Source organism: Dryobates pubescens, chromosome 16, assembly GCF_014839835.1.
Source record: "Dryobates pubescens isolate bDryPub1 chromosome 16, bDryPub1.pri, whole genome shotgun sequence".
NCBI classification, from domain to species: domain Eukaryota; kingdom Metazoa; phylum Chordata; class Aves; order Piciformes; family Picidae; genus Dryobates; species Dryobates pubescens.
In genome coordinates, this window is record NC_071627.1 from 23809128 (window position 1) to 23835333 (window position 26206).

Genomic DNA, 26206 nt, shown 5'->3' on the forward strand with positions numbered 1-26206 from the left:
CTTTCTGCAGGGAATTTGTAAGTGGAGCTGTGAAACCTGAACAGACACATTTAAAGAAGCAAAATATTTTGGGTTGATTTCTAATGATCATTAGCACTCGCTAAGTACAGAGCTTTAAGCAGACTGTACTTGGGTAGCTCTTGTCCATAAATAATGTCATTCGTGGTTCATTGGTTGAATTAATCTGATATAAAATGACTAAATTGAAAATCTGTAAGTTGAGCTCTTGATGAGTTCTGGCAGAGCACTAAGCAGGCAATCATAAGCTTATTAATGAAAAGAGGATGATAGAAATTGAAATATTAAAGAGGCAGGAAGTAATAGATTAAAAGTTAATTTTGCTAACATAACTTGCACCAAATAAGAAAATGATTGATGCAGGAAGCTCCCTTTTATTGTGTTCATAAGCTGTTTCTTTCCCATGAGTGCCATTAGATGGAACTGCATGGCTGTGAAAGGGATAAACCACCTAGAACTGTCTTTTCCAAACCTAATCTAGTTTCCACCTATGTGGAAAAGGCCTTCAAAGTTGTTTGCAATCTTCAAGTCAAAAATGAAAGGCAAGATAGTTGCTGACGAACTCTTCAGGGTGGTTCTGGATATTACTTCATTATTTTTCCTAGAAAAGTTTTGTGTCTGAAATGATGAAGGGTGTTGAAAGAGACAAGAAATTCAGCAGAACTCTAGAAAACCACTTCCACCTTTAAGGGGAGCCAAGGTTCCTACCCAAGAGAGCCATACACACAGGGTAGGAAGTTGTGAGCTATGCAAGGCAAGAGGTGTAAGAGTTTAGTCCCGTTCATCAGAATTTTAGCCTGCTGTTTTTAGTGCATTTCACTGCTAGTGAGAGGCCTTAGAAGCAGTAACTGGACAATCTCAGAAGTGTATTGGTAAAATACAGAACTGGTTTACAAGCAGGGAAGATCAGTCTCTGGCAGGTCAAGAGTTATATATGAGTCTGCATCATACTACAGACACATGACTGCAAAAAGCAGCAAGCTGACCAGCATCAAACGCAGTGGAATATTTGTAGTGTCCAATTTGCAAATCTCACCCCAAACAGATTGTTTGTAATATTCCCTGCAACTGGAATGTATAATGCCATTTATCAAAAGGCAGAGTTTAAAATGCTGCACATTTAATACTTTGCCCAATATAATGGGATGTTGGAAACTGAAGAAAAGCTTTAATAAAATTCCTTCACTGCTAACATCAGGCCCAATCTTCCCAAAGTGTGGCTTTTATTAGCACTAAAAAGACTCTTCCACTGAACTCATTCATGTCCTGAGGCTCCTACAGCAAAAACCAGCAACAAATTTAGAATCTCCAGTAAACAGATCACTGTACAAATGCAGAATAATTTTCAGAGCATTGGAGGTCATTTGTAAACATTAAGTACTAATTTCTGACTGAATGGATTACTCAACGGATTTAAGACAGGGCTAAACAACAAAAATACAGACACAGATTAAATGCTATCATGAAGCTGCTGCCAGCAATCCCTGTGGTTAAGATTTTCAGCACCTAGAAAACACATAGAGCTTGCATTGGGAGATACATCCTTAATCTACTGGGCTGTGGCAAACCAGGCAAGCCTGTAGATTCCAAGTTGTGTGAGGATTAATGTCGTCATTGAAAAAGTCAGCTAATGGCTCAAGGCAAAACTGTCTGAATGACCTACAAGGTCAGTGGTAAAATGTGGTGCTGCTGAAAGGTATATTGGGAGGCTGAGAACTGTCCTCTTGGGTCCTACATCTAACAGACCTACCTGGTTGTATTTTAATGACATTGATGGGGATGTGTTAAGGTTGTTTGAAAGAGCAGAGAAAATGCAAGCATTACCAAGCTCCTCTGAATGCAAAGCCCTGCATCTTTCCAGGGCACGGAGAGGCAGCGAGTTCCATCCAGCTTTATTCCTTTGTTCATTTCCCATTTGTTGGCGAATCTTTTGACATTTGTCAAGCAGATGACATTTATACCAATTACTGTTTTCATTTCTTGCTCACTTTAGAGCGAGCAAGAGGAGCTTTCCAAACAACAAAAAACCCCAGCATCTCTTCTGCTATAAACAGCTGACAATCCAAGTCAGAAACAGACAAATGCCACGGAGGAGGTGACTGAACTTTTAACTCAGCCTTCCTCCAGGTAAGTCAAGGGAAACAGGAGCTTTTCAATGCAAACATAGCTTTGGCTGTTGGTTCTTGACAAGCTGACAAGAGCCATATGAAGAGGTTTATATATGAACAATCCTGCAGTCAACAATAGAGCTCATGGAGATAGCAAAACCGTTGGAAAAACCCCCACTGTGCTGCCAGTTATTTTATCTTTTGTATATTTAAGTTTTCCTGCTGGCTTCCATTCCCTATGAACCTGCTGCACAAACTTATAATCACAGAGTAACTTTCACACCTCTGTTTCCCACCACTGTACATCTAAGTTTCATATTACTCAGATCTCAGAGCTCCAACACCTGAATTTTATATATAGTTCCTACGAAATGCTCAACGTAAGTATGATTCATCTTGATTTCAAACTCCCTCCTCCCCCTCCTTTTGTTATCACCTTAATCAGAGATGCTTTATCAAAGTAATTGTGGCTATTGTCTGTTTCTGCTGAGAACAAACCAAATGTAGAAATCCTTGAAACAGCAAAGTGCACCTATACCTACCATATCCATCCTGACATACACAACACACAAAAGCCAGATCTGTTCCAAAAATCTCAGCTGAAATCCCACCGGGAATGTGGACTTCTGAATCTGCAGCTGTTCTGCTGGGGCTCATGGAAAGACAGCCACAGGTTAAAAGCAAGCACAGATAGAACAGGCATTTAAAGGGGGATTAATGTATGAAATTAAGACTAAAATCATTATAAGCAATGACTCAGAGGGAATATAAGACCTGAAGATGTGTATAGAGATTAAATATGAAGAAGACAAAATGATAACTGGATTCCATTTCCTTACTGATCTCGGCAGCCAAGCCCAATAAGGGCAACAAAGGAAAACTGAGACAGTCAAAGGGAAGGTCTTTAGAACACAGCTTTTTAACAAGAGAAGAGTAAGAGCATTGGCTAAGTCAAACACAACTACAGAAGGTCATTATTTCCAACAAACCACTGAAGGACCATTTAGGAAAACTCCAGAATAGAATAGAATAAACCAGGTTGGAAGAGACCTTCAAGATCATTGTGTCCAACCTATCATCCAACACCACCCAATCAACTAAACCATGCAACCAAGCACCCCCAGCGACGGCGACCCCACCACCTCCTCGGGCAGCCCATTCCAATGGGCAATCACTCACACAGAAATTTTAACTGGATTTTAATAAATTGAAGGCAGATATTGGGAGGTTTCTAACCAGAGTGGCTGAGATGTTAAGGATTCTTCCAAACAGAGTAGAGGGGGCAATAACCCTTATTATCTTTAAGACACACCTTGGTAGGCTAATGCAAAAGTTTATGTGATGTTGTTGTAGAGGGATTGGACTTAATGATCCAAGAAGTCACTTCTGGTCCATTTTTATACACTGCTAAAAGCATACAACTGAAAATATTAAGAGCAGGAATATTACAAAGTGGTATTCAACCCAGCCAATAGTACAAACTATTTATAAATGTTAATTAAAGTGCAGAAGAGAATAGGTTATTTTCTATTCAATGTAACTTTCTGATGACAGTGAAGGTACCCAGAGGTACTGAGGTGGTTTTCTGTGAGTGCTCTGATGCTGTCTCAATAGCCATTGTATTTCCTTTTGTCCTTGCAGCATCCTCAGAGTAAAGTAGAGCACAGTAAGATAGAGGCTGCAGAGTAAAAGACAATGACCTTAACAGTAAGATGTTCACCCCAGCAGCCAGGTATTTGGTGACTCTGAATAAAATACAGTAAATCCCCTGTTGATAGCAAGAACGAGTTCATCTATTGTTATTGCCAAAGCTGGCAGAGATGAGGACTCCACACTCTAAAATCCATTACAAAAGAGCTGTGCACTATCATATATTTCAAAAATTACTTATGTCCAATAGGAGACAGTCACCTTGCACTGCTCTAATGAGCTCTAAAGCTGATGAAGCATGACTAGCAATGAGTTCTGGGGAGAGAAGCGCTGAGCGGCTAATTGGCCTCGGGATGCAGAAAGTTTTCTGTCTAGGCTGTTGGTGACAGTCTTAGGCAATTCCCACGGGAGATGCCTGTGCTCTGCCTGACTGTACTTGAGCATGTCTACACTTTTCTGTGGAAGTTTGAAAATGAGTGGAGATGTCAAAATGCATGGTGTGAACCGTGGGCACCTTCTGCTTTGGGTCAAGAACTACACTTGAATTCATCTTTAAAGGTGAGTGCAGAACCTAAAGTAATGGAAAGTGGATCTTGCCTTCTACGCCTTTGCTAATGCTCAGGGGTCTTTTAACTTTGAGCTTTAAAACACACCAAAGTCAAAAGAGTATCCAGAGCCTGGGAAAGCCAGCAGACAGACTAAAAGGTAGATGAAGTCTTGTCTCTTGAGGGGAGATACCACAGCCAGCTTCCTCCAGAAGACAATAAACTTGAAGATTTTTATACCCTCATGACTCAGAACATAACCAGCTCCTATCATCATGACTGATGAAAGCCAGACCCTCCACAGCCCGTCTCTACAGTCTCTTTAGTTAAAAGCAATTCTTTAGGCAGAGCTGAAACTGAGAAATGAACTACTTGGAGAATGAGACCTACAGTTTACAGATGATCCTGTTCAGTAGAGAAATATCTGCTTTTAAAACCAGCAAGTGCTGTTGCAATATTTAAGCATCCTTGGACTGAATCCCGGGTTGTTAAAGTGGAGACTGTCTTGGAGGAAAAGCTACTGAGCTTGGGGAGTTCCTGTTTAGAGCCTAATTTTCATAATCAAAATTTTAAATATAACTGTAATGGGGAACAAAGGCTACTGCCAGACTCTGACACTGCTCTCAATACTCAGTGGTTGCCTTGAGCACTTGTAGATTGATGGCACATCATACCACATGCTCTCTGTCTTATGAAAAGGCAACTTAGCCCACATAAGAGAACCAAACATTCCTGCTCTCCAGGTGTCTGTGACTTTTCTGTTGCAAAACCCAAAGCTTTAGCACTGTACCAGAGGCATGCCTGTGCTGTCAGCCAGGCCACAGATGAAATGCTTTTAAAAGCTTTCAAGTTCTCTCTAAAGGACTTGCACACATCATTTGTATACCACTTGCACATCACCTTATGTGCTGTGTTTGCCATGATCTCAAAGGGGCCTCTTGCTTTGATTTTCCTGGAGTCTCATTTGTTTTTCTGGACAAACAGCACAAGCTGCAGTTCAAGTGCGCAGTGAACCATGAGTGGTTAGATATTAGAAACACTAACAGTCATAGAATCAACCAGGTTGGAAATGACCTCAGAGATCATCAAGTCCAATCCATTACCCAATACCTAACACCTCCTGACAACTAAACCATGGCTCTAAGTGCCACATCCAGTCCTTTTTTGAACACCTCCAGGGATGGTGACTCCACCACCTCCCTGGGCAGCACATTCCAATGGCCAACTAATCTCTCTGGGAAGAAATTTCTCCTCACCTTGAGCCTAAAATTCCCCTGGCACAGCATGAGACTGTGTCCTCTTGTTCTGGTGCTGATTGCCTGGGAGAAAAGACCAGCCCCCACCTGGCTACAACCTCCCTTCAGGTAGTTGTAGAGAGCACTAAGGTCTCCCCTTCTCCAGGCTAAACAGCCCCAGCTCCCTCAGCTTGTGCTCCTCACAGGGCTGTGCTCCAGACCTCTCACAGAATAACACACTGTAGTACATAAATCACCCAAAAGTGCCCTTTACTCCATCCTGTTCATGCCTAGAACCTTCATTCATAGCGAGGATTCAAACAATTCTCTAAGAATCTGCCAAAGAGACCTTTGGGAATAATAAGCCTAAGTTTTGGCACTTTCCCCAGTACAATATATTTGTTTGAAAAAGGCCTCATGCAATCTGTTGGGGTTTTTATTTCGTGTGAGTGTTTAATCAAAAACTCCAATGCACTTTCTTCTCCAGCACAAATCTATGCCAGTAGATTAGATGCTCAGCATTAGAAATGGATAAAATGTTTTGCATTAAAAAAAAAAATATATATATATTTAAGAGGAAATCAGTTTAGTGCCTCCAAAACTGTTTGCAGTGAGATATAAATATTGTTGTATTGTCACATGTAAAGAAAAGCCAACATGTTTTCTGTTTTTCCTTTGGTTTGGGCAGTTTTCTTCCCTTAATTATGAAAGTGTTAACCAACAGAAGAATTCATTGGTGCCCAGAAACAAACCTGCAGGAAAAATTCACTCCTAATTGTGAATTCATTCCAGAACTTACCAAAAACTCTGGGGAAGTGAACAATAACTTTGGATATTTATGTTTTCTGCATTCAGGGCATACATTAACAATTTAATCCTCATCATGATTTTATTACAGAGCTGCATTATCCTCAATTATTGACTGGAGTCCCACATCTCACCATTAATGTTACAGAGGCCTCTTACTCTAGGACGGTCTTGGGGTCCCACAGTACATTTTTTGGAAGGCTGCCCACCCAAGAAGGATGAACCAACTGTTCCACTGCAGCACCACTGAAAACAACTGCACTTTTCCCCAGCTAAGATTAAATAATTGAAAGAGTCCTCTTTTTACAGCAGGTTTTCCAAACTTTCTGCATAATTTTGCCAGATTTGTATCTGCTGGCTTGCAAAAAACCATCAAGACTTCTGTGAGATGGGGGAGAATTCCCCCTCTTAGGGACTCATCGCTTCCCTCTTCACTTTAGCACAAACTGTAAGAGAAATAGGGATTTGCAGAGAAGTCAGAAATATTCCCACTATGCTTTGGGAACATTCTGAAGAAATAAAGGCTTCCTAGAAAACCCAGTTGGATAGTCTCCAGGGAGGAAGAGGGGAAAAATGGATAAGCTACACAGTGGCCTTGCCCTATTATTGTCTGGGTTCTCCCATTGTGCTGCTCCTGGAGGTCCTTTCAAGAATAATATTTACAAGTAAAATAAATACAATTAACACTGATAAATATACCAACAGGAATATCTATCTACCTACCTACCTATCTATCTATCTACCTAATCTATCTAGTCTATTTATTTACCTACCTAGCTATCTAATCTCATCTATTTATCCATCTAATCTATCTAGTCATTCTGTCTGTCTATCTATCTACCTACCTACCTATCCAGCTAATCTCTCTCTCTCTCTCTCTTTATCTATCTAATCTATTTTATCTATCTATATTTCACATGCATATGCTGAACAGTGTTATTTGACAAAGTTCCCTTTGGGATGTCCTTTTCCTCCCCTATATTTCACTTAAAACACAAATGATCAACAATTCTTTTCTGAACCAGCATGAAAATGAACAAGAGAGTAGAATAAAAAAAGCTGTGAACAAAGCAAGGCCAAGTGGGGGAAGCAGCTAATATTATCAGCAGATCCAAAGATAATTAATCATCTCTCAGGTCTGGTTCTGTTACACCACCTCATATAGATTGCTCATTCAGGCTTTGATAAACATTACCACATAAATCATGCAGAATTAAACATCAGGAGCTTAGGAACGAGCCCACCTCACACCGGCCAGGCCACTGAGGGCGTGGGAGTTAGACCTGCAGCACAGGAAGGTACTGTCCCCAAGGGAGGCCTTGGTGCTGTGCCAACCATCATTAGCATTTAGCAGCAAAGCCAGCAAGAGAAAACACAGCCAAGCACGAGTTGGAGAGGAGAGCAAACCAACATGGTTAGGGTTTATGGGCCCTGGGTTTGGTGCATTTTGGAAGGTAACTGTGGATCTAACACAAAGGCACTGAGGAACGTCCCTGGATGAAACCCTCACTTCTGTGCACAACTTAGCAGTAAATCCCTGCAGTGAACTAGCTGTGGTCAAGGATTTTTCTGTAAGGCTCCCAAGATGCTCTTGAAGCAGGGGTGGGGGTCACTGATTCCCCTACAGTTGCTAATTTTCTTCACTGGTGGACTCCTCTTTGGATACCCTTTAAAGCACACAAACAGCACACAGAATAGCAGTGATATTAAAAGGGTCAGTTTGACATCTGGGGATGCTTTACTGGACTTGTTTTCAACAGAATCACAGAAGGGGGGTGGAGGGTGTGGAGGGGATCTTTGGAGACCATCTAGCCCAACCACCCTGATAATGCAGGTTCATCTAGAAGGGGTTGCGCAGGAATGTGCCCAGGTGGGGTTTGGAATCTCTCCAAAGAAGGAGACTTCTCTGGGCAGCCTGCTCTGGCACCTTCAAAGGAAAGAAGTTTTTCCTTATGTTTTTCCTGGTCCTTTCTAACTGCAGCAAGGGAGATTTGCCTGCTCATTGTGGGGAGGTGTAGATGCCAGCACTGCCACGTCGGTCAGGCCAAGCTTTTGATGCCTAATTTGGAAGAACAGATGTTTTATCTGGGAACTTGTCCAGATCATAAAAAAAACATTCATGAGGAACTCTGTAGTGGCCTCTTTTGCCAGCAACAGTAGCCTCAAAAGCACTGAAGAAATACTGAGCAAATAGCTGGATTTCTAAGCTGAGCAGAGCAGCAAAGACATTGCATGATTACCTTTGTGAGTGACATACACTGCAGTGATAAACTAATTGGTGATTGCCTGCTAAATGGACTGAACAAAGCTGTAAAGCCTGGCCGTGTTAATACGCTCGTTATTTTTTCATCAGCCCTCTTTTCTCATTCTGTTCTTTTCAAAACAAGAGCCCAGGAGTGATATCTTTCCTTCCCATCTGCTGCACAAGCAACACCAGCAGAGACAAACGGCAGGAAGTACTACAGGACTGCAAAGGTAGGTGGGATCTTTGAGAGATCTCAAGGGCTGCATTTCATGCAAAACTGAACTAATAAAGGCTCTTCCTCATGCATCATGTCCAAAGGAGTTTTAATCCACACAAACGATTTCATGAGGCTTTATCATCAATCCAAGGACTATCAAGCATATAAAAGGTACCTTGAAATGTGCCTTTTCCACAGTCCTCAGCCTTGCCTTTTCTCTTAGTGCCCTGTCCAATTTGTACTGTGAACACTTCAGAGGCTGTGTCGACAAAATGCTAGTATCTGTCTGAAAGACCTCTCCAAACATCTTCTCCCCTATCTTCAAGACCCAGAGCTGCTCACCAGGTGACTGTGGAGGCGAAGTGAGGAGGCAGCTGCACAGGAGAGGCCAGGCTGCCCTTGAGATGCAGGACTTCTATCAGGCTCCTCTGGCACGCCTGAGCTAACCCACAACCAAAGCCACCAGCACTGTGAGAAGCTCTCCCACAGACTCACCAGCAAGCTGGGTCAGGGGTCCCACACCCAGCGGGTCCATAATGGGCAGGATCAAAGCCACAGCACTGTGAACTATGTGGCAGCCATGCTGCCAGATGGGAGAGGATTGCTCTAAAGGCATGAGACTGAAAGTCTTGGAGGGCCAGTGGCTGAGTAAATCCAAACTAGCAAGTTTCAATCTAGCTCAATTTTATGCAGTTACTGTATTCATGCAGTGCTTTAAGAAGCGTGAATCCCAGCACAAAGGAAACCAAAGAGCAATGGCACTGCCTTGTCACTGCTGATTTCCAAGTTAGCTACACTGTGCCTGGAAAATTCCAGCTTCCTTGAGCTGCACCTCTTCAGCAGGCCAGTTAATCAGGTGCTGCAAATCAGCACAGCTCTGTCTGGAAGCCCTAGCAAGAACACAAGATGTTGCCCTCCAGATTAGTTTTTTGCTGAGCCCACATGCTTTGTAAAGCCACTAGAGCAAGTTGATAATGATGCATGAAATGGAAAAGCCTTCTGAGCACACCCAAAAGCACCGTGGAGGTGCAAAGCGGCTGCAATGGTGCTCTGTTATTTGATGCTTCTTATTCCACATGCCCTCACAAATATATTCAGGCTTTCCCTGGTTTTAAATAGGTGCAGCTCCACCTTATGTGATGAATTTACTCCTAATGTACACAGCTTTAAATATGACTGGAGTTGGATGGACAGAGATATTCAAGCCAGGCACGCACACAAAAAAAGGGAAAAAACCCAGAACGTCATGGGACTAAAGATGAAAATCTTCAGTGGTGTCACTGCACCGACTGAAATCAGCAGAGAGTTTGGCCTAGTTACTCTCCTCATCGACATGTCACCCCTCTGAGGCCAGGGGAGTTGGATATTTTGAGAATAAAACCCGCTTTGGGGCCACATGTGTCACTATCACACATCAGCAGCAGTTCTTTCAGCATTACAAAACTTGCTGGAAATTGTTTGGAGAATTTCAATGTAAGTTTTCAGTGCTTTTCATCTCCATAGCCAGAGCTCTACTCAAAGGTTAGCTGCAGGCTGTGGAGGAACCATAGAGAGATCACATGAAACACAGCCTGGTTTCTGGGAAAAAAAGGATATTCAGCTCCTCCTCTGTACCATTACTTTGTACTATTTTGGCCACTTTGGGGACATTAAATACTGTAAATAGCTCAGAAAGCATTTGGCTCAACATCTCTGTCTATATATCATCAGGTCTACGATATAATGCAAATGCTTTAAATCCATCTTAACTAGAAAATTTCAGCTGCATGGTGCCAAAAACTGCCATTAGAATGGAAGCACTGCATGCAGTCACGCTCCTAACAGCCTTCCAGGGTTCATTCCATATGGAGAATGAAGGATTAAACATAACTGCCTCATGCACAGGACACTATTCACTTTGTATTAGAAATCTTTTTTCTCTTCTTTTCTATTTTTTTTTTAACTGGATTAGCTTTTGTCAGCCAGGTAGCAGTGAGAGAAGATGAGATTTAGTACCAGTACATGGGAATTAGACCATCCTGCATTTACTGTGGTTTAAGCAGTTGGGGAACTACAATCTCAGCTGTCAATGACATTTAGGGACTTGAGCTGTTACAGGTAAATTTTTGCTTCCTTACTAAACGGGGAGGGGGGGAAGAGAAATTGAAGATCAGTCCCCAGATTCATCACTTCAATGTAATCAAAGCAAGATCTGTTCCTTAAAGCCCAGATGAGCCCCTCAAGTCGTCCATCACAGAATGCAGGCTTTATTCAACATCTCTGGCAAATGGAGGAGCTTCTTTCTTCAGTTTTATTCTGGGGCTTGACTCAGAGACTCTGGGGATACCCAAGACCAGTGCCCTTACTGGTTGTACTGCTGCTTCTTCCAAAACAGAACAATATTCATTTGTTTTCTCTTGATTTGTTTGGAAGTTTCTCAATTCCTGACTGTTTGTAGCAGATCTCAAACTATGCTCAGTAAGCTTTGCTTTCATCCTCAATAGTGGTTCTCAGGGAAGTGCTGTGGAGTAATTTGAATCTCTTGGCCACAGCTTTTAACACATTAGCTGTCGCATTTGCTCTCAATTCCATCATTCAGCAATCAGATCTGGAGCTTGCTGTAATTATGTGACTCCCCAGGGAGTGGCTCTACAAAGTTCAAACAATGCTGTTCATTTTCCTTCCCAAATTTAAGCAGAGGTTTGCTGTATTTTCTTTAAAAACTCTTCATTAATCTGTTTTTAATTGCTTCTAATGATGCTACTGAACTGTAGATGTCTCTGACGCAATGTTTTCATATGGCAGCTTTTCAGATTGTAAAATATGCATAGTTACTGCTCTCTGGGGGCAGAAAACCACTCCCAGAACTGGGAGAGCTTTCTGCCCTCCGTGCTCCTGTTGGTCTTTTTGGAACAGCCTCAGTGATAAATAATGAAAAATTTCTGTTGACTTTTTGGAAACAAATGAAAATTAAACTTTAAAGGAAAGGTTTTAATTTATAGGGAGGTTGTTCTTCCGCTCATCAAGTCTCCAAGGATATCAAGCTCCCTTACCTGTGCACCAGCTGCTTGCGGCTGACACAAATAGCGGTTTCATAGTCATGGGTGACACACACTTTGTGTGGGCTGCACTTCACCTTCAAACATGGATCCTTGGATGGATCAAGGGCTGTGGAAAAAAAAACAGACATTGAAAAACAAAGTGAGAAATGCACAGAAAGTTACCTCTTGGTTAACAGATGACAACTGCTTAGAATGAATGAACACTCCCACAGCTGAAAGAATAAATACGCTGTCATCTTCTAGGATGTAAAAGGTTTGGGTTGGGATAATCATGCTTAGCACCCAAAGTGATGCAAAACACTGTGAGATGAGCTGCATTTAATGGGTGCAGTTCACTACAAGAGTGCAGAGTAGTGCCTGCACTTCATCACAAAGCTTCTCAGTCCCCAAGACACTTTGCAAGCACAGAGCTTTCTGAAGCAAACCACCTGATCCTCAGCTGAGCAAATCTGATACTTAATGTGCTGTGCTTTGTTGTGTACTATGATCTAATTGAGATTTAATGTATTCTGCCTTGTCAGTAGTGGACTTGGTGGAATAGGGTTAAGGGTTGGACTCGCTCTTGAAGGTCTTTTCCAACCTAAACAATTCCATGGTTCTGTCCCAGTGGAGGCAGGAGCTCCAGAGAAGCAAGAAGATGCTGGTGCATTAGGCACTGGAGCAGCCCCCTTGTCCCTGCAGAAGCTCAACAGAGGCAGACTTGTCACTGTGCAAGCCTGTCTGCTCCTGCCAAATTTCTCTAGACTGCTTCCTTATATGAGTGGTGATTTGGTAATCTTTGGAACAAAAAAAGTGGAGTGATTCAGTGCAGTGCTGATACAGCTCCCATTAGAGCCCTGATCCCACCTGGGAAAATCGCTTATAAATACTTCTGTGCAATCGAGTGCCATTTGGAAGGCTCTCTGTCTAAATCCATTCTCTTACAAAAGGATGCTTCTAAAGATCAGCAGTAAGACATCTCTGCCAGGATGAGTTACAAACACTCAAAAAATGGTTCTGTGAATACTTCCCAAGTCACAGGCAGAGAGAGAAATTTCACCATAGTTTAAGAAGTGAGTTTTAGATAAGCTTTTCTTTGACATTATTTTGCCATGGATTTGACTTTCTCTTCCTCTTCAATGCGTCTTCAAATCCCATTTTACCTCTTGGCTCCCTCCTCACCTAATGGGCCACTCCTGGAAATGGGCAACTCTGTTTCATTTTGGGGACTGTATAAAGCTCTGATCACACATTCTGACAACTGAGTTTCACACTTTTAATAAACGATCAAAGGATGCTGTTCTGAGTACAAAAAGTTTCAGTTTGCTCTGTACCAAATGTCTTTGTTATGACAGCAAAAGCACCTCCCACAAGCTGAGAATTCTTCTGTTCTCCTGCAGTGCTGAAGTGCTGCAGCTGCTCAGTGTTGGTTTAAACGGCCATGCTACAACTCTTCCCACATTAACACCCATTACCCATTTGTGATGGACAATTGAGCTTCATTGGTCCATGTCTCTGTAGTGGAATGCCTTTGGTGCAAGACAGGGGAAACACATAAAAACAAACCAGAAGCATTAAAAGCTTTTTCTTTTCAATCCATTCAAACGGATAGAAAAGGTGAAGTGAGCAAGGAAGGAGCAAAGAGCATCTGTTTCCTGCACCATAAACATCAAGGTATCAGCATCCAGTGAGCTGCCCTTAGGGAAACACACAGGTGGTGTTTGAGGGGCCAGGCTCTGTCCCACCAAAACAACCAAAGGCTGAAAAGGCTTTTCAGGGGTATTTTGCTCTTAACTTTTTGGTTCTTTTCTAAGACTAACAGACACATCAGAAGTAAGCCACCCCCTGCTCCTTACATTCCCAGAACACAAGTGAGACATACATCCTTAATCCTCTTACTTTACTCTCACTGGAGACCAAGTTAAAGACTGAGGCAGGTATTTGAGAGGGATTGAAGTGGCAAGCAACAATTTCTTTACCTATCTGTCTACCTAGATATTCTCAAAGTGCAAAGCAGAGTGAGATGCCCTCCTCCTACAAAGCATTTAATAAGCAAGCACCACTTGGAGCGTGAAGGGTCAGCAGACCACAGGTTCAGTGTGCTGATGTAATTCAAAGGTCACATCCACACAAAAATAATGTAATGGCCAGAACTTTTGCTCACTTGCAGCTGGCCTTGCTCTTTTCCTGGAGCACGTGCACACTGTCTGATTGTGCTGGTGACACATCCTTAATTCTAAATGCTGCATCGACAGAAACTCTTGTACAAGCTGGCCAGGAGCCCAGGGCTAATAGCTGCCAGTGTTGCTGGAGAGCGTTCTCTGGCCTTGTGCTCAGTTTTCTATCAGGATGTGGGTTTAGCCTTGAAAGTCAGTGCTAGCTTGGCACGAATAGGAGAAGCAAGATTTAGGCCCATATGTGTCATCATGCATAGTTTCAATATTTAGCTGCTTTTTTTTTTCCCCAGCAAAATTTACTCTAATTGAGACTCCTTAGGTCTTCTAAGGCAATACAAATGCTTAGCCTAAACCCACCACAACTTCTGAAGCATGGATGTTCTGAAATAGCATCAAACTAGATTATTGCTAAAAGAAACACAACTGTCAAAGAATCTGCAATTAAAAAATTGTCAGGAAAGGAAAACACTGTGGAATGCTCATCAGTCTGATGCAGGGGAATGGGAAAAGATATGGCTGCAAATTCTGGTCACTATTTCCTTTTAAATCAGGCCTCAACTTCCCTCTGCCTCAGTGTCCTGCCTTTAAAAGCTGAAAAGAACAATAATGCTGCCAGTAATAATAATAGTAGCAGTAGTAATACTACTACTGTTACTAACAGTACTACCAGTAATAATAATAATAACAACAACAATAACAGTGTTTTCCCACCTGTGTGTTGGATGAATTATTTCATTCATGGTGGAAAAGCTGAGGAAGATTTCTTAAATGGAACACAGCATAGCAGCATCATTTATTATTCATTACAGGCAGCCTTTTGTATGGTTCCAAACAGGAGAAGGAAGTTTATTAACTAGGAGCAAAGCTGGGGGCTTTGACAGAAGACAGCAAAAAAACCTCCACGAGGTGGGTTATTATTTCTTGAGACTTTTCTTCCCCTTATGCAGAATGCATGATCCCTATGAAGATAAAAGGTCAAAAGAGGGATTTGTGTGTCTGTGAAGTTCCCGGACATGTTAAATAAGTTCGGAAGGTTGTTCTACTGCTAAGCAACACAAGCCCTAAGGAGGGCTCATAATAAGAAACAATTTCTGCAATATGCTAATCAAAGATCATGCTTTGTTAATCAGATTTCTACATGACTAGGAGCAGATGCTCATCATCTGCAGAAGAAAAGACCCTTGGGAATAAGATGAAACGTAACAACCATATTTGTCATCGTGGTTCTTTCTGTCCTACAGCAATGAGTATGAAATCTTTGAAAATGAAGAGCCAAAAGTACCAATAGAGAAATGAAAGTGGGGAAGAGGAGTGATAAAAAGAGTTTTTTATTATCAAGATGTTATTTTATCAGCTTGAAAGGAAAACTACAGCCATCCCTTTTCTATGCCAGAGACTCTGCACTTAGTTACTCGTGTCTGTCTGCACAGTAGTAACAAAAATACCTACAGCTTGGCCTTGAGCATTTTCTCACTTCTTCTTTAGACTGGGTCTCATGGTGGAATTGATGCTGTTAGTTAATCTGACCTGATAGTGGCTGAAGATTGTCCAAATCTTTTTGAAGGGATGTATGTCCAGCCAGCATTGGAATTAGAGGTTTTAAATGAACATAAATTCTTTGATGCAAACCCACTCCATCCACTCAGTCCAGCTCCATAGCTTCCTGCCCTGAGCCTCTCCCATGTTCAAATCCCTGTATGCTTGGATCTCCAAGGGAAGCATCCGTCCCAGGAGACAGCTGGCTGAAAGACAGGGAAATATAGTACTGCACCTCTCTCAGTATAACAATTTTCAGAGGGCTTGTATCCTGAGAAAATGCAGAATTTCTGGCTTTTTATCTGGGCTCTAAAGTCTTACTCTTCCTCCCTTAACACCTAGATGTTTCTGCTGCTGGCATTTGGCTTTTTGGCCAGCTGTTGCGGTACTCTGAGCTGGGAAGTCTCCTCCTGCCTGGCACAGAAGAAGTGAAGAGGTGTGTAGATGGGATACATTTCTGCTTCATTGGCCACCACATTTTTGCAGGAGAATTGTGCTCTTTAGGTCAGCAGATTGCCCTGCAAAGGGGAAAGGCTTTCATATGCACCCAGGGACTCAAAACCTTTGCTAAGCCCATTTATACATTACAGAGGTGCAGAATCAGAATTCCTGTCATTAAGAGACAAAAGACCTGAATTTCTTTTTCTGGTCAAGCTTTTATTATGCATAGCAAGCTAAGCTCCCTCATAAAACTATAAATCTTTGTGGTTATCTTTGTGGAGATAGCAGAATAATTGGTAAGCAATAAACACCAGGGATTTCATCAGACCATTAACAGCCTCCTAATGGTATGGTGATATCTCTTTCCAATACTAAAAGGATTACAAACAGCAATTGAATCCCAAATCCCTTCCCCTGCCAACCCCACAGAGCAGTCCAGAGGACATTCACTTAGGAACTGAAACACTTTCCTCCCCCCTCCCTGCACCATTCTCCAGGGGCTGTGAGTTTGCAATACAAATCGGTGCTGGACAAAGACCTAACCACAGCCTTTGAGATACTTCTCTGCTCTATTTCCTATTTGTGTGCATTACCACACACCAAGAAGACTTATGAGCTACAGGAAAGACTTCAGCTCAGGCAGTGGCAGTGGCTCTGTAAGGCTGTGGCTCTCGGTGCTGCAGCTGTGGGTCACTGTGTTAATCACCACGGAGGAAATTTATTTTTCACACACTTGACTTTAAGAGGGTGATAACAAATAAATACTTCCAGTGTCTTGCAGCAATGGATGTGTAATCCTGCAGAAACTGTACAACTAGTTCACAGCAAGATTTATGAGCTTGATTCTGGTTTTATGACCATTTGTTTGGGGGAAGAGAGTAATTTCAAACTCATCGCTGCTTAGTGGAGCTGAAACAAGCTACGCAATCAAACAGAAATGGCATTATGTAAACATTGGGGTTTTTGTTTGCAGAACTGCCTGACAATAAGTACTATGATCACTCAATGACAAAAATACTTCTGCATAATGAAATGTCAAGAGCAGTTGCTTTTATGCAATCCCCTTGGAACTGTTTTGACTGTAAGAGCAAAGAAGAGCATCTGTTGGGAAAGGTATGATGAACTGGAAAATGAGACCTGCTGTCTTCAATGCAGAGATCCTAGTGCATATTTTAAGACAAAAGAGATTGATAATAAAACAAAGCCTCTCAATTAAATGATGCATTACATTATAGGTGTGTATTTCAATATTATTATCTATTCCTTGATTCCAGCAATACTCAAGCAAGCACAAGGAAAGCAGCACAGACAGCTCCTGGCTGTATAAGGCAGCAGCTGGGGCACAAGGATGAGAAATCTGTGAGTGCAGGTGGGTCTGGGCAGGCAGGAGCAGAGGGCTGACTCCTCACTGGGCTTCCTCCCCATTAAGCATGAATCCCACAATCACAGAACAGCTTGGATTGGAAGGGACCGTCAAGATCTTCTAGTTCCAATTTCCCTGCCATAGGACACCAGGTTGTTGAAAGCCCCATCCATTGTGGCCTTGAACACCACCAGGGATGGGACATCACAATCTCTCCAGGCAACCTGTGCCAGTCTCTTACCACCCTCACAGTAAAGAATTTCTTCCTAATATTTAATCTAAGCATATTGATTTTCAGTTTAAAACTATTACCCCTTGCCCTATCACTAACTACACTGCTTGAAAACAGACCCTGCCCATCTTTTCCCTAGGCCTCCTTTCAAATACTGGAAGGTTCCTCGAAGGTCTCCCTGGAGCCTTCCTTCTGATCTCCAGGCCGAACAACCCTGACTTTCTCAAATGAAGCTCAAATGGCAGCTCACAGCAAGCTTCAAATCAGAGAGGCAATGTTACAAATCAGCATCTTGTTTGCCCTTACATCATGGTGACAGCCAGTGACAAAGTGTGATCAAAGCAGCTAAGCAGTGGCTTGGAGTTCTCCTGTACCCTTCCATGCAAACCATTCCATAGCAAACATGCAAGAGCCATGCAGCAGCTTAAAAATGAAATAATAAAAGTCTCTACGAGGTTTGCCTTTGGTTTTTTGCTAGTTAGAGGACATGTTTTCAGCACATGAAAGCTAACATGTGACTGCTAAAAACTGTTTGGGTTGATTGAAGTAGATCACAAACTGCTCACAAAATTACAGCTTCTGCTCATCAGTAGATGCTGAATTTATGCTTTCTCTCTTAAGGTGACCATGGGCATGCACATTAACTTAAAGAGCACTCAGGTGAACCTTGCTCTGCTTCTCTGTGTAAACAAGGTAGTTTTAAATGCTCCAAAGGCGAACTCCAACCAATGCATGTGCTGAGGTTGGACTGTCAGGGGAGTTTAATCCAGTGGAGCAACTCCATTGTTCCTGTATGAACAAGGCTACCAAAGAAGTTTGTGGTGGACTTCTACAGCCAGTCAGAAGGTTTCTGCTTATACCTTCCCCCTAGATTTTCTAATTCTGAAGGCTGGTAAGTGCCCACATTGAGTGGCTGAGACCATGTTGTTTATCGGAGCCGAGTGTAACATTGCTTCTCAGAGCTGATATTGTCAATAACTCTGATTCTAAAATGTTATTTAATAACAGATTACATCACTGCCACCCCATCCCCCACCCAATCAATTGCAGATCATTGCCAATGGTTTTTTATGCTGCTTCTGCAAATCTTGGCATAAATCATTCTGCTTCATTAGGGAGAAAATTGGTGTTAGCCCTCCCCCAAGTCTAGGGGAGAACATGTCTTCGATTAACAAGCTCAGATATTTAAGTCTCTCTCTTCTGCATGCTCCCTCTCTGTGTAATTACTCAGAGCAATTTGCATACAGAAATCAATTCAGCTGAAAATTAATTACCGTGGGCCTGAATGTTTCAAACATGTATGTGAATTATTTTCAGTAAATGGAATTTCTCCAGGCACTTAAACAGTGACATCTCAAACTGTCAGCAGCTATTCCATCATGGCACAGGCTTTCGGTAGAGTTTTGTTCCGGAGCACTCTAACATTTGAGTGGCTGAAGCCCTTGGTACAGTGCATAGAAACAGCTAGTTTAATTTTTATAGGCACTTGCAAAAATCATTTATTATAGCTGACAGATAATTGCCTTTGACATTGCTGAGGGCCATCCACAGCAAAAGATGCTTCAAAGGACTATGCAGAGTTCTGTTTGGAAGCAGAAGGATAAGGACCCAAGGATTTAAATGAATTTCCTTGACAAATACACAGAAATCTGGGGCAGTGGAAATACAAGAAAATAAACCTAGGACTGTAAATCAGGGAATGTGCTTCCACTGATGAATGTGATAATCACAACCATCAAGGTTGGTGTTTGGCTAGAAGCTAGTGAAGAGATGGACAAGGCCAAAGTCGGTTTGTTAAAGAGTGATTTCTGACAATGAATTACGATGATTTATAGAACCATGGAATTGTTTCAGTTGGAAAAGGCCTCTAAGATCATAGAGTCCAACCATCAACCCAACACCACCCTGCCCACTAAACCATGTCCTGAAATGCCATGTTTATAAGGTTTTTTTATAGCCACCAGGGACAGTGACTCCACCACCTTCCTGGGCAGCCTGTTCCAATGCCTGACCGTTCTTGCAGGAACGTAATTTTTCCTACTATCCAATGTAACTCTCCCCCAGTGCAATTTTAAGCCCTTTCCTCTTGCCCTGTCAGTGGTCACTCTGAAGAAGTGACCAACCCCCAGCTCATTTCAACCTCATTTCAGGTAGGTATATCTCAATATATACTGCAAATATATCTCAAATACTTCCCTACAGTGGGCCAGGTTTTAAATATTGTGACTACTTAGTTATGTTTTGCCAATACATTTACCTTCTTAACCCCTTATCTTGAATTTGAAGAGCCAAACATCAAACACCCACTGGAAACAAGCAGCTGTCAAACTCAGGTAGGTACTTGCTCTGTTTTTCAGCTGACTTTAGGTGCCCTGTTCACAAACTCCCCTTCCTGCAAGGCAAAGGTCCAACCAAGGGGCAGACATGGAGCCCCCACATCAGTTTAAGAAAGCATGGCCTGGCAGCTGTGCTGCAATGCTTCTCTAAATTCCAAGCACTTCCACTGCACGGTAATTTGTGCTTTGTATGTGTCATACCTAAGAGCGTGTTTCTGCCGACCCTGGTAAGCTGAAAACAAACCAAACCAAAATACCCCACAGACAGAAGGACATTGGTCAGATGTTCCACTCAATTATTAATTCCAGGAGGTAGAGAAGGCACAAAAATATCCCCATTCTCCAGGACTCACAGGGCTTTGGCATATGTTTACTGACAGCAGCTCTACAGCTTCTGTTTGAGCCCTAAAACCCCCCAGGGTGATCCAGTGTCAAGCTTCCTGAGATGGAAGTGCAGAGCTTCAAAAGGCTGCTCTAATCTTTAGTTGGTGGAACATGAGAAAGTGAAGAAACTTCTGCTTCTGCCTTGCAGGGAGGACTCAGCTCTGCAGCCATCTGTCTTAGCAGATCTTAGCAGAGGAGCAGAGCTAAGAAGTTGACTGTTTCCTTCGGTCAGGCTCAGCTCCCTGCTTGCTTTTCAAAGGTATCCCATAGCCAGGCAGTCAGGCGTCTCTACCCCCAGGCATCCTGATACTGCCTCCAAATGTTCTCCACTCCACCAGCTTTCCACCACAGCAGGCATGGCTCAGGAGAACCACTGCTGACCCCCGCTGCCCCTTGGCTGCTTCCAAACCCAGCCCTACCTCTTCTGGGATGAAATAAGGTCCCTCAGGCTTCTGAGCTCAGTTTTCTGGCCAATGAGTGTAAGCCAGAGAGACAGGAAGCACTTGGATCTCCACGTGGGAAGAGCTGCCTAGCTGCTGACAGCTTGTGAAACGATTGTAAGTCACATTGTAGTTTGGAAGAAGCTGAGGCTGCATTTTCCATATCTGTGATCCTGAAAGATCAGCTGGTTCCCTTCCCTCTCCAGATCCCAGCACCAGAACAGATCTTTGCTTTTCATTCGCTCTCCCAAAGCCAGGAAGGTTTTATTCTCATTGCTGCTGGGGAAATACTGAAATTACAAACTACAAAGATGTTATAAAATCAAGGCCTTACCAAGGACTTCAAATCACTGCTAAAAATCAAGAAATTCTACAGAAGAGAACTTTGAGATCTCAGAGTGCTTGGGCTCAGCAATCCTGCAGTTATTTTGAAATGCTGGGTATAATTTTTTCCCTGTGAACTGACCTAGACTATTTCTGCTTTATTATTATTTATTTAGTGAGATTTCATTTAATACAAATTGTTTTCCTCCAAGGCCAGTGTAAGCAAAGCAGGTTCTGCCTTCTTCAGAAAATGTTCTAAATTATTCATGCATAATTGGCAACTCTTCCCAGTTCAGATAACACAAACACATATTTTGATTTGCTCAGAGAGAGCTTGCATCATAAGTCATGAAACACTTCTGAAGCTGCTGTAATTTCTACTTTAACTGAAGCAATAATATAATGGGGAGAAAAAAATTACCATGATTTAATTCAGACAGACAGTTCATGAGCTACTGAACCCTTTTCCAGTCTTGATTACAAACCATAATGAAGTGCAATCCTGTGAACTCTGCATAGAGAAAAGCAGCTGAAACAATAAACAACAACTCTGTATTTCTTATTGACAAAAATCTCCTACCAATCAAATGTCACCATGCTTCCCATAGATATTTCATGCCATTTGAAAACCCTGACTCACAAACACATCTTCTGATGTTTGTTTTGTGGAGGCAATGCAGAAGCAAAAGGGCATCGCTGTTATTACCAATTCCAGCGGCAAAGAGGACAAAATAAGGCCCAAATGACTGTTTTTGCACACCACTATCTCAGTGTGCATAATGAGAACCCTTTTCTCACACAGCATTGTGGAGAGCCAGGCAAGCAATAAAATTCAGGGTCTGAATTCTCTGCAAGGCTGAGGAGTTTGCTCTCTTTGCAGGCAGACTGATTGCCAATGTTGTTACAGTCAGAGCAGCTCCCAGCCAGGCACCCTGCCTGTCTCTACACACTCCTATTTAAATTTCGACTGAGATAAGGCGTGCAGCCCTGGGAATGAGAAAAACTCTGCTTCTTCCAGGAAGTTCTTCTGCTTGTTTGCTAGGATAAATGAATTTACTCCAAATGTTACCATGTATTGAGTATAAACATAGGAGCTTGTTTTGTGCTTAATTAATAAGGTACAGCATGGGTAGCATTCCTTGAACCAGCATATCATGGAAGAATTATCAGCTTTACCCTTGTCCTTAGCATCTTAGCACGTGAGCAGTGGCTGACCTAGTCACAGAATCATAGAATCAAGACCATTGAGTCCACCTATCAACCTAACACCACGATGGCCATTAAACCATGTCCCAAAGCGTTGCGTCAGGATGGGTTTGTAACACCTCCAGGGACGGTGACTCTGCCACCTCCCTGGGCAGCCTCTTCCAATGCCTGACCCCTCTTTCAGCAAAAATACTTTTCCTAATATCCAACCTAAACCTCTCCTGGCACACTCAGAAGCCATTTTCCCTCATTCTACATTCCATGGGTCAGGAAGGAAAGGACAGGTTCATGGTCTAGTAGGAGGTGTCCCTGCCCATGGCAGAGGGGTCGGAACTAGATGATCTTTAAGGTCCCTTCCAACCCAAGCCATTCTATGATTCTATGTTGTCCTTTTTCCCTACCATTACTGACTTTGTACCTTGATAAATGAGTTGCTCCTTTGATGCTTACTTCCCTTTTTCATCATGTAAAATGGGGATAGTAATGCTTTCTGTCTAGGAATCACTCTGGGACTCTTGGAAGGCATCACAGGACACAAGCAAAGGACTCCTGTGAATGACTTGCAATGTAATGATTTTAAACCAACTAAATTCTGCAGAACTAAGAGCTGTTTCATGTTCATTTATGGCAGTCTGATTGTCTCCATGGAAACATGGGCAAAACACTTCATTTTCCCTATCAACAGAGGAAGATTTGTTTCCATATTACATTAGTTTTAGTGTGCACTGACAAACACAAAAATAAAAGACTTTTCAAAGACTGATTTCATTAAGGAAAGACAGCAGTGTCAGTCCTGTCACATGGAGGCAGCTCCTGTCAACCTGACAGCACGGTGGAAAACCTTGCAAGATGGGCAGTGCTCTGCAGTACATCTCAGGATTGGGGATGAAATAAATACCCTCACAGACTTCTAAGTGTATGGTTTACATTTACTGTCAAAAGCAATCACTAGAATTGTAAAGTTCCAGGGTTTTTAGCCATGAGACATGGCCAAAAGAACTCCTACAGAACGAGAATTGCTTCTCCTCCACAAGGCTTGCACATCACCTACCAATCTGCAGAGCAGAAAAGACACCAAGGGTAAAGTGGCTGCAGGCTGCCTTGCTTAGCAGACTGCTGCCTCACGTAATTCTCATTGCTTTGGGGAGCAATTACCTAAGCAGGAAATGATGGAGCACCTCTATGGATAATCAGTTAGTCATGTAATTGATAATCTGGAAGAGGCTTGAATGGGGAATAAATGAAAGGACAAACACCTGCCCTGCCTGGTTCTAAGGTATAGTCAACATAAATCTTCACAGAATCATAGGAGTGCTTTGGGTGGAAAAGACCTCCAAGATAATGGAGTCCAACCATTGACTTACCACCACCAGGGATATTAAACCATGTCCTGAAGTGCCGTATCTCCTTCTTCTACCATGAGTTTAACAGAAGCAAGTGCTGTGAAAATCAGTGAATCATAGAACTGTTAGGGTTGGAAGGGACCTTAAGGATCAGCCAGTTCCAACCCCCCCTGCCATGGGCAGGGACACCTCACACTACAGCAGATTGCTCACAGCCACATCCAGCCTGGCCTTAAAAATTTCCAGGGATGAGGCTTCCACCACCTCCCTGGGCAACCTGTTCCAGTGTCTCAGCACCCTCATAGGGAAGAACTTCTTCCTAGCATCCAATCTGAATCTACCCATTCCTATTTTTTCCCCTTCCCCCCAGTCCTATCACTCCCTGATACCCTCAAAAGTCCCTCCCCAGCTTTCTTGCAGCCCCCTTCAGTTACTGGAAGGCCACAATTAGGTCTCCTTGGAGCCTTCTCTTCTCCAGACTGAACAGCCCCAACTCCCTCAAGTCTGTCCTCACAGGAGAGGAGCTCCAGCCTTCTGCTCATCCTCATGGCCCTTCTCTAGATACCTTCCAGCACCTCCAGATCCTTCCTGTAACAGGGGCTCCAGAACTGGACACAGAGCTCCACTGCACAGAGCAAATGCAAAAGAAATAAAGATGAAAATTCATCAACTGCAAAATAATTTGGTAAAAATTTGCTCTTCTGGGATTGACCAAGAATGGCTGGAGCTGTGCCAAAGGCAGACATTTGGAGACTGGGAGTTTCTAAACAACAGGAGATTGATGACTTTTCTGCACAGGATGAAATGAAAGGGTAAAAGCACAGCAGCTAACCTCAGGAGTGGAACAAGCAGATTGGGAAATGTCTTCCAGAAAGTGGTCACAAGGAGTGTTAGCATTGCAATTTAGAAGTACCTAGTGGTACAACAGCCAGGAAATGATGAAGTTATAGAACTTTCCATGGCACTGCAGAAGGATGCAGACAGAAGAAAACAATCCAACATTGGGTTATTTCTACAAGTTCTTTTTCTTGCTACACTTCAGTTGCTACACAAGTGTGGAAATTGATGATCAACCATTAATTCACACAGTCTGAAGATCCTCTCTCGGTTTTGAGACCTCAGAATTAATCTTTAACAACAAAAGATCACCTCTGGACAGCTGCTGCTAAATCAACACACTCTGAAGTTTTCTTTATACAGTTCTCTGGCAAGTGTGAAAATTCTAGTCTCATTAATGCATTCCAAGGCATCTTGATAGGACTTTGATAAGTGATTGATAATCATTTTTAAGCACACAAAGCAGTGTTTAAAAGGCCTTAAATGGAGGCAGAGTTTAATTAAAATGCTTTATGTTCCTCAGGAAATCACACATCGATGGAGATCTCATCTGAGAGAGGAGAAATGCCATTTCTCTTGCCAGTACTTTGCTCAAATTATCCTGAAAGAAGGTCCTTTATGAAGAATTAAAGTTTGAACAGTTCCTTGAGTAACTGTCTGGAATAACTCAAATGTTGTTTTGTCCTTTTCCCACAGAGAAAGAGCCTCAGGCAATACAACAGCAAATTCTGTAACTTGGCGCTCAGCACGGTAGCTGAAATCCACTTCTACAATGGAGGAACAACTGCTCAGGAGAGAATTGCTTGATTTCTGGAACCCTAGGCAAGAAATGCCTTAGAAAAGTGTAAGCTGCCTGAGTTATGAAGTAAGGCTGAATTATACAGGGTTCCTGATGTACATGTTACTTTCTATTAGAAGAAAGATAAACCAGAGTTCTATTCAAAAGGAACCATGTGTATCAGTACTGCTGAATAATTCAGACACAGAGTAATAATGGAATTGGCAACTGGGTTGTGCTCTCTCTCTCAGGGAATATATATTTTATTTCCAGAGTCAACTTGTCTGATCCATCTCTAGACATATCTGGAGCTATTGCTTCAAATCTGAGACAAGAATAATGTGAAGAGCAGGAAGCTGTGTTACAGTGATTTGGAGGCAGGAGATGGGGAAAAGGAAGGACACTATCAGGGAGCACTGCTCTAATTCTAAATGAATTCACTTGATGCAGTTTGAGCTGACGAGATGCAAATGTTACCTGCAACTGCAACTCCTTTCTAGACTTCAGCATTCCAAGGCAATGTGGAAAACCCAAGAGATAAGCAGTGTATCTCAGATTGCAGGGAATACCAAACAATGCCAGGTACAAGACCCTTGCTGAAAAATGAGAGCCAGATGACAGAAGCAGTGTAACTGTGACTTCAGTCTTAAGGATTAAAAAACCATTTCCATTTATACCAAAGTGCAGTGATGTTAAGGGCACAGAAACTGTATTTGAGCACAACTTATCCATCCCACTGCTCCTTCTGCAGAATGTATTTCTGTTTGCTTTTAATCAACATTTCAGTGGAGTGCATCACTACAAAGAGGGCTTCTCTAGTGCAAGAAGAAGGTGAAGCAGGGTATAGAGGAAGAGGGATGAACAGTGAGGGAGTATCTCTGCTCTCTTCTGATTCCTTCTCTCTAACCCAGGTTACTTGGGCTGACACTCAACTGGAAAATGAGTTTGGCTTGATTTTTCCCAT

At 42.5% G+C, this 26206-nt stretch overlaps 1 protein-coding gene across 1 annotated transcript in view; it reads right to left on the reverse strand.

Moving 5' to 3' along the window:
• The window catches only part of SPOCK1 (SPARC (osteonectin), cwcv and kazal like domains proteoglycan 1), a 298517-nt gene that overhangs the window by 119177 nt on the left and 153134 nt on the right, over nucleotides 1–26206 (reverse strand). The window contains exon 4 of the mRNA XM_054168279.1: nucleotides 11858–11972. Within this exon, the coding sequence (XP_054024254.1) occupies nucleotides 11858–11972 (115 nt within the window). The remainder of the gene's footprint in view (nucleotides 1–11857; nucleotides 11973–26206) is intronic.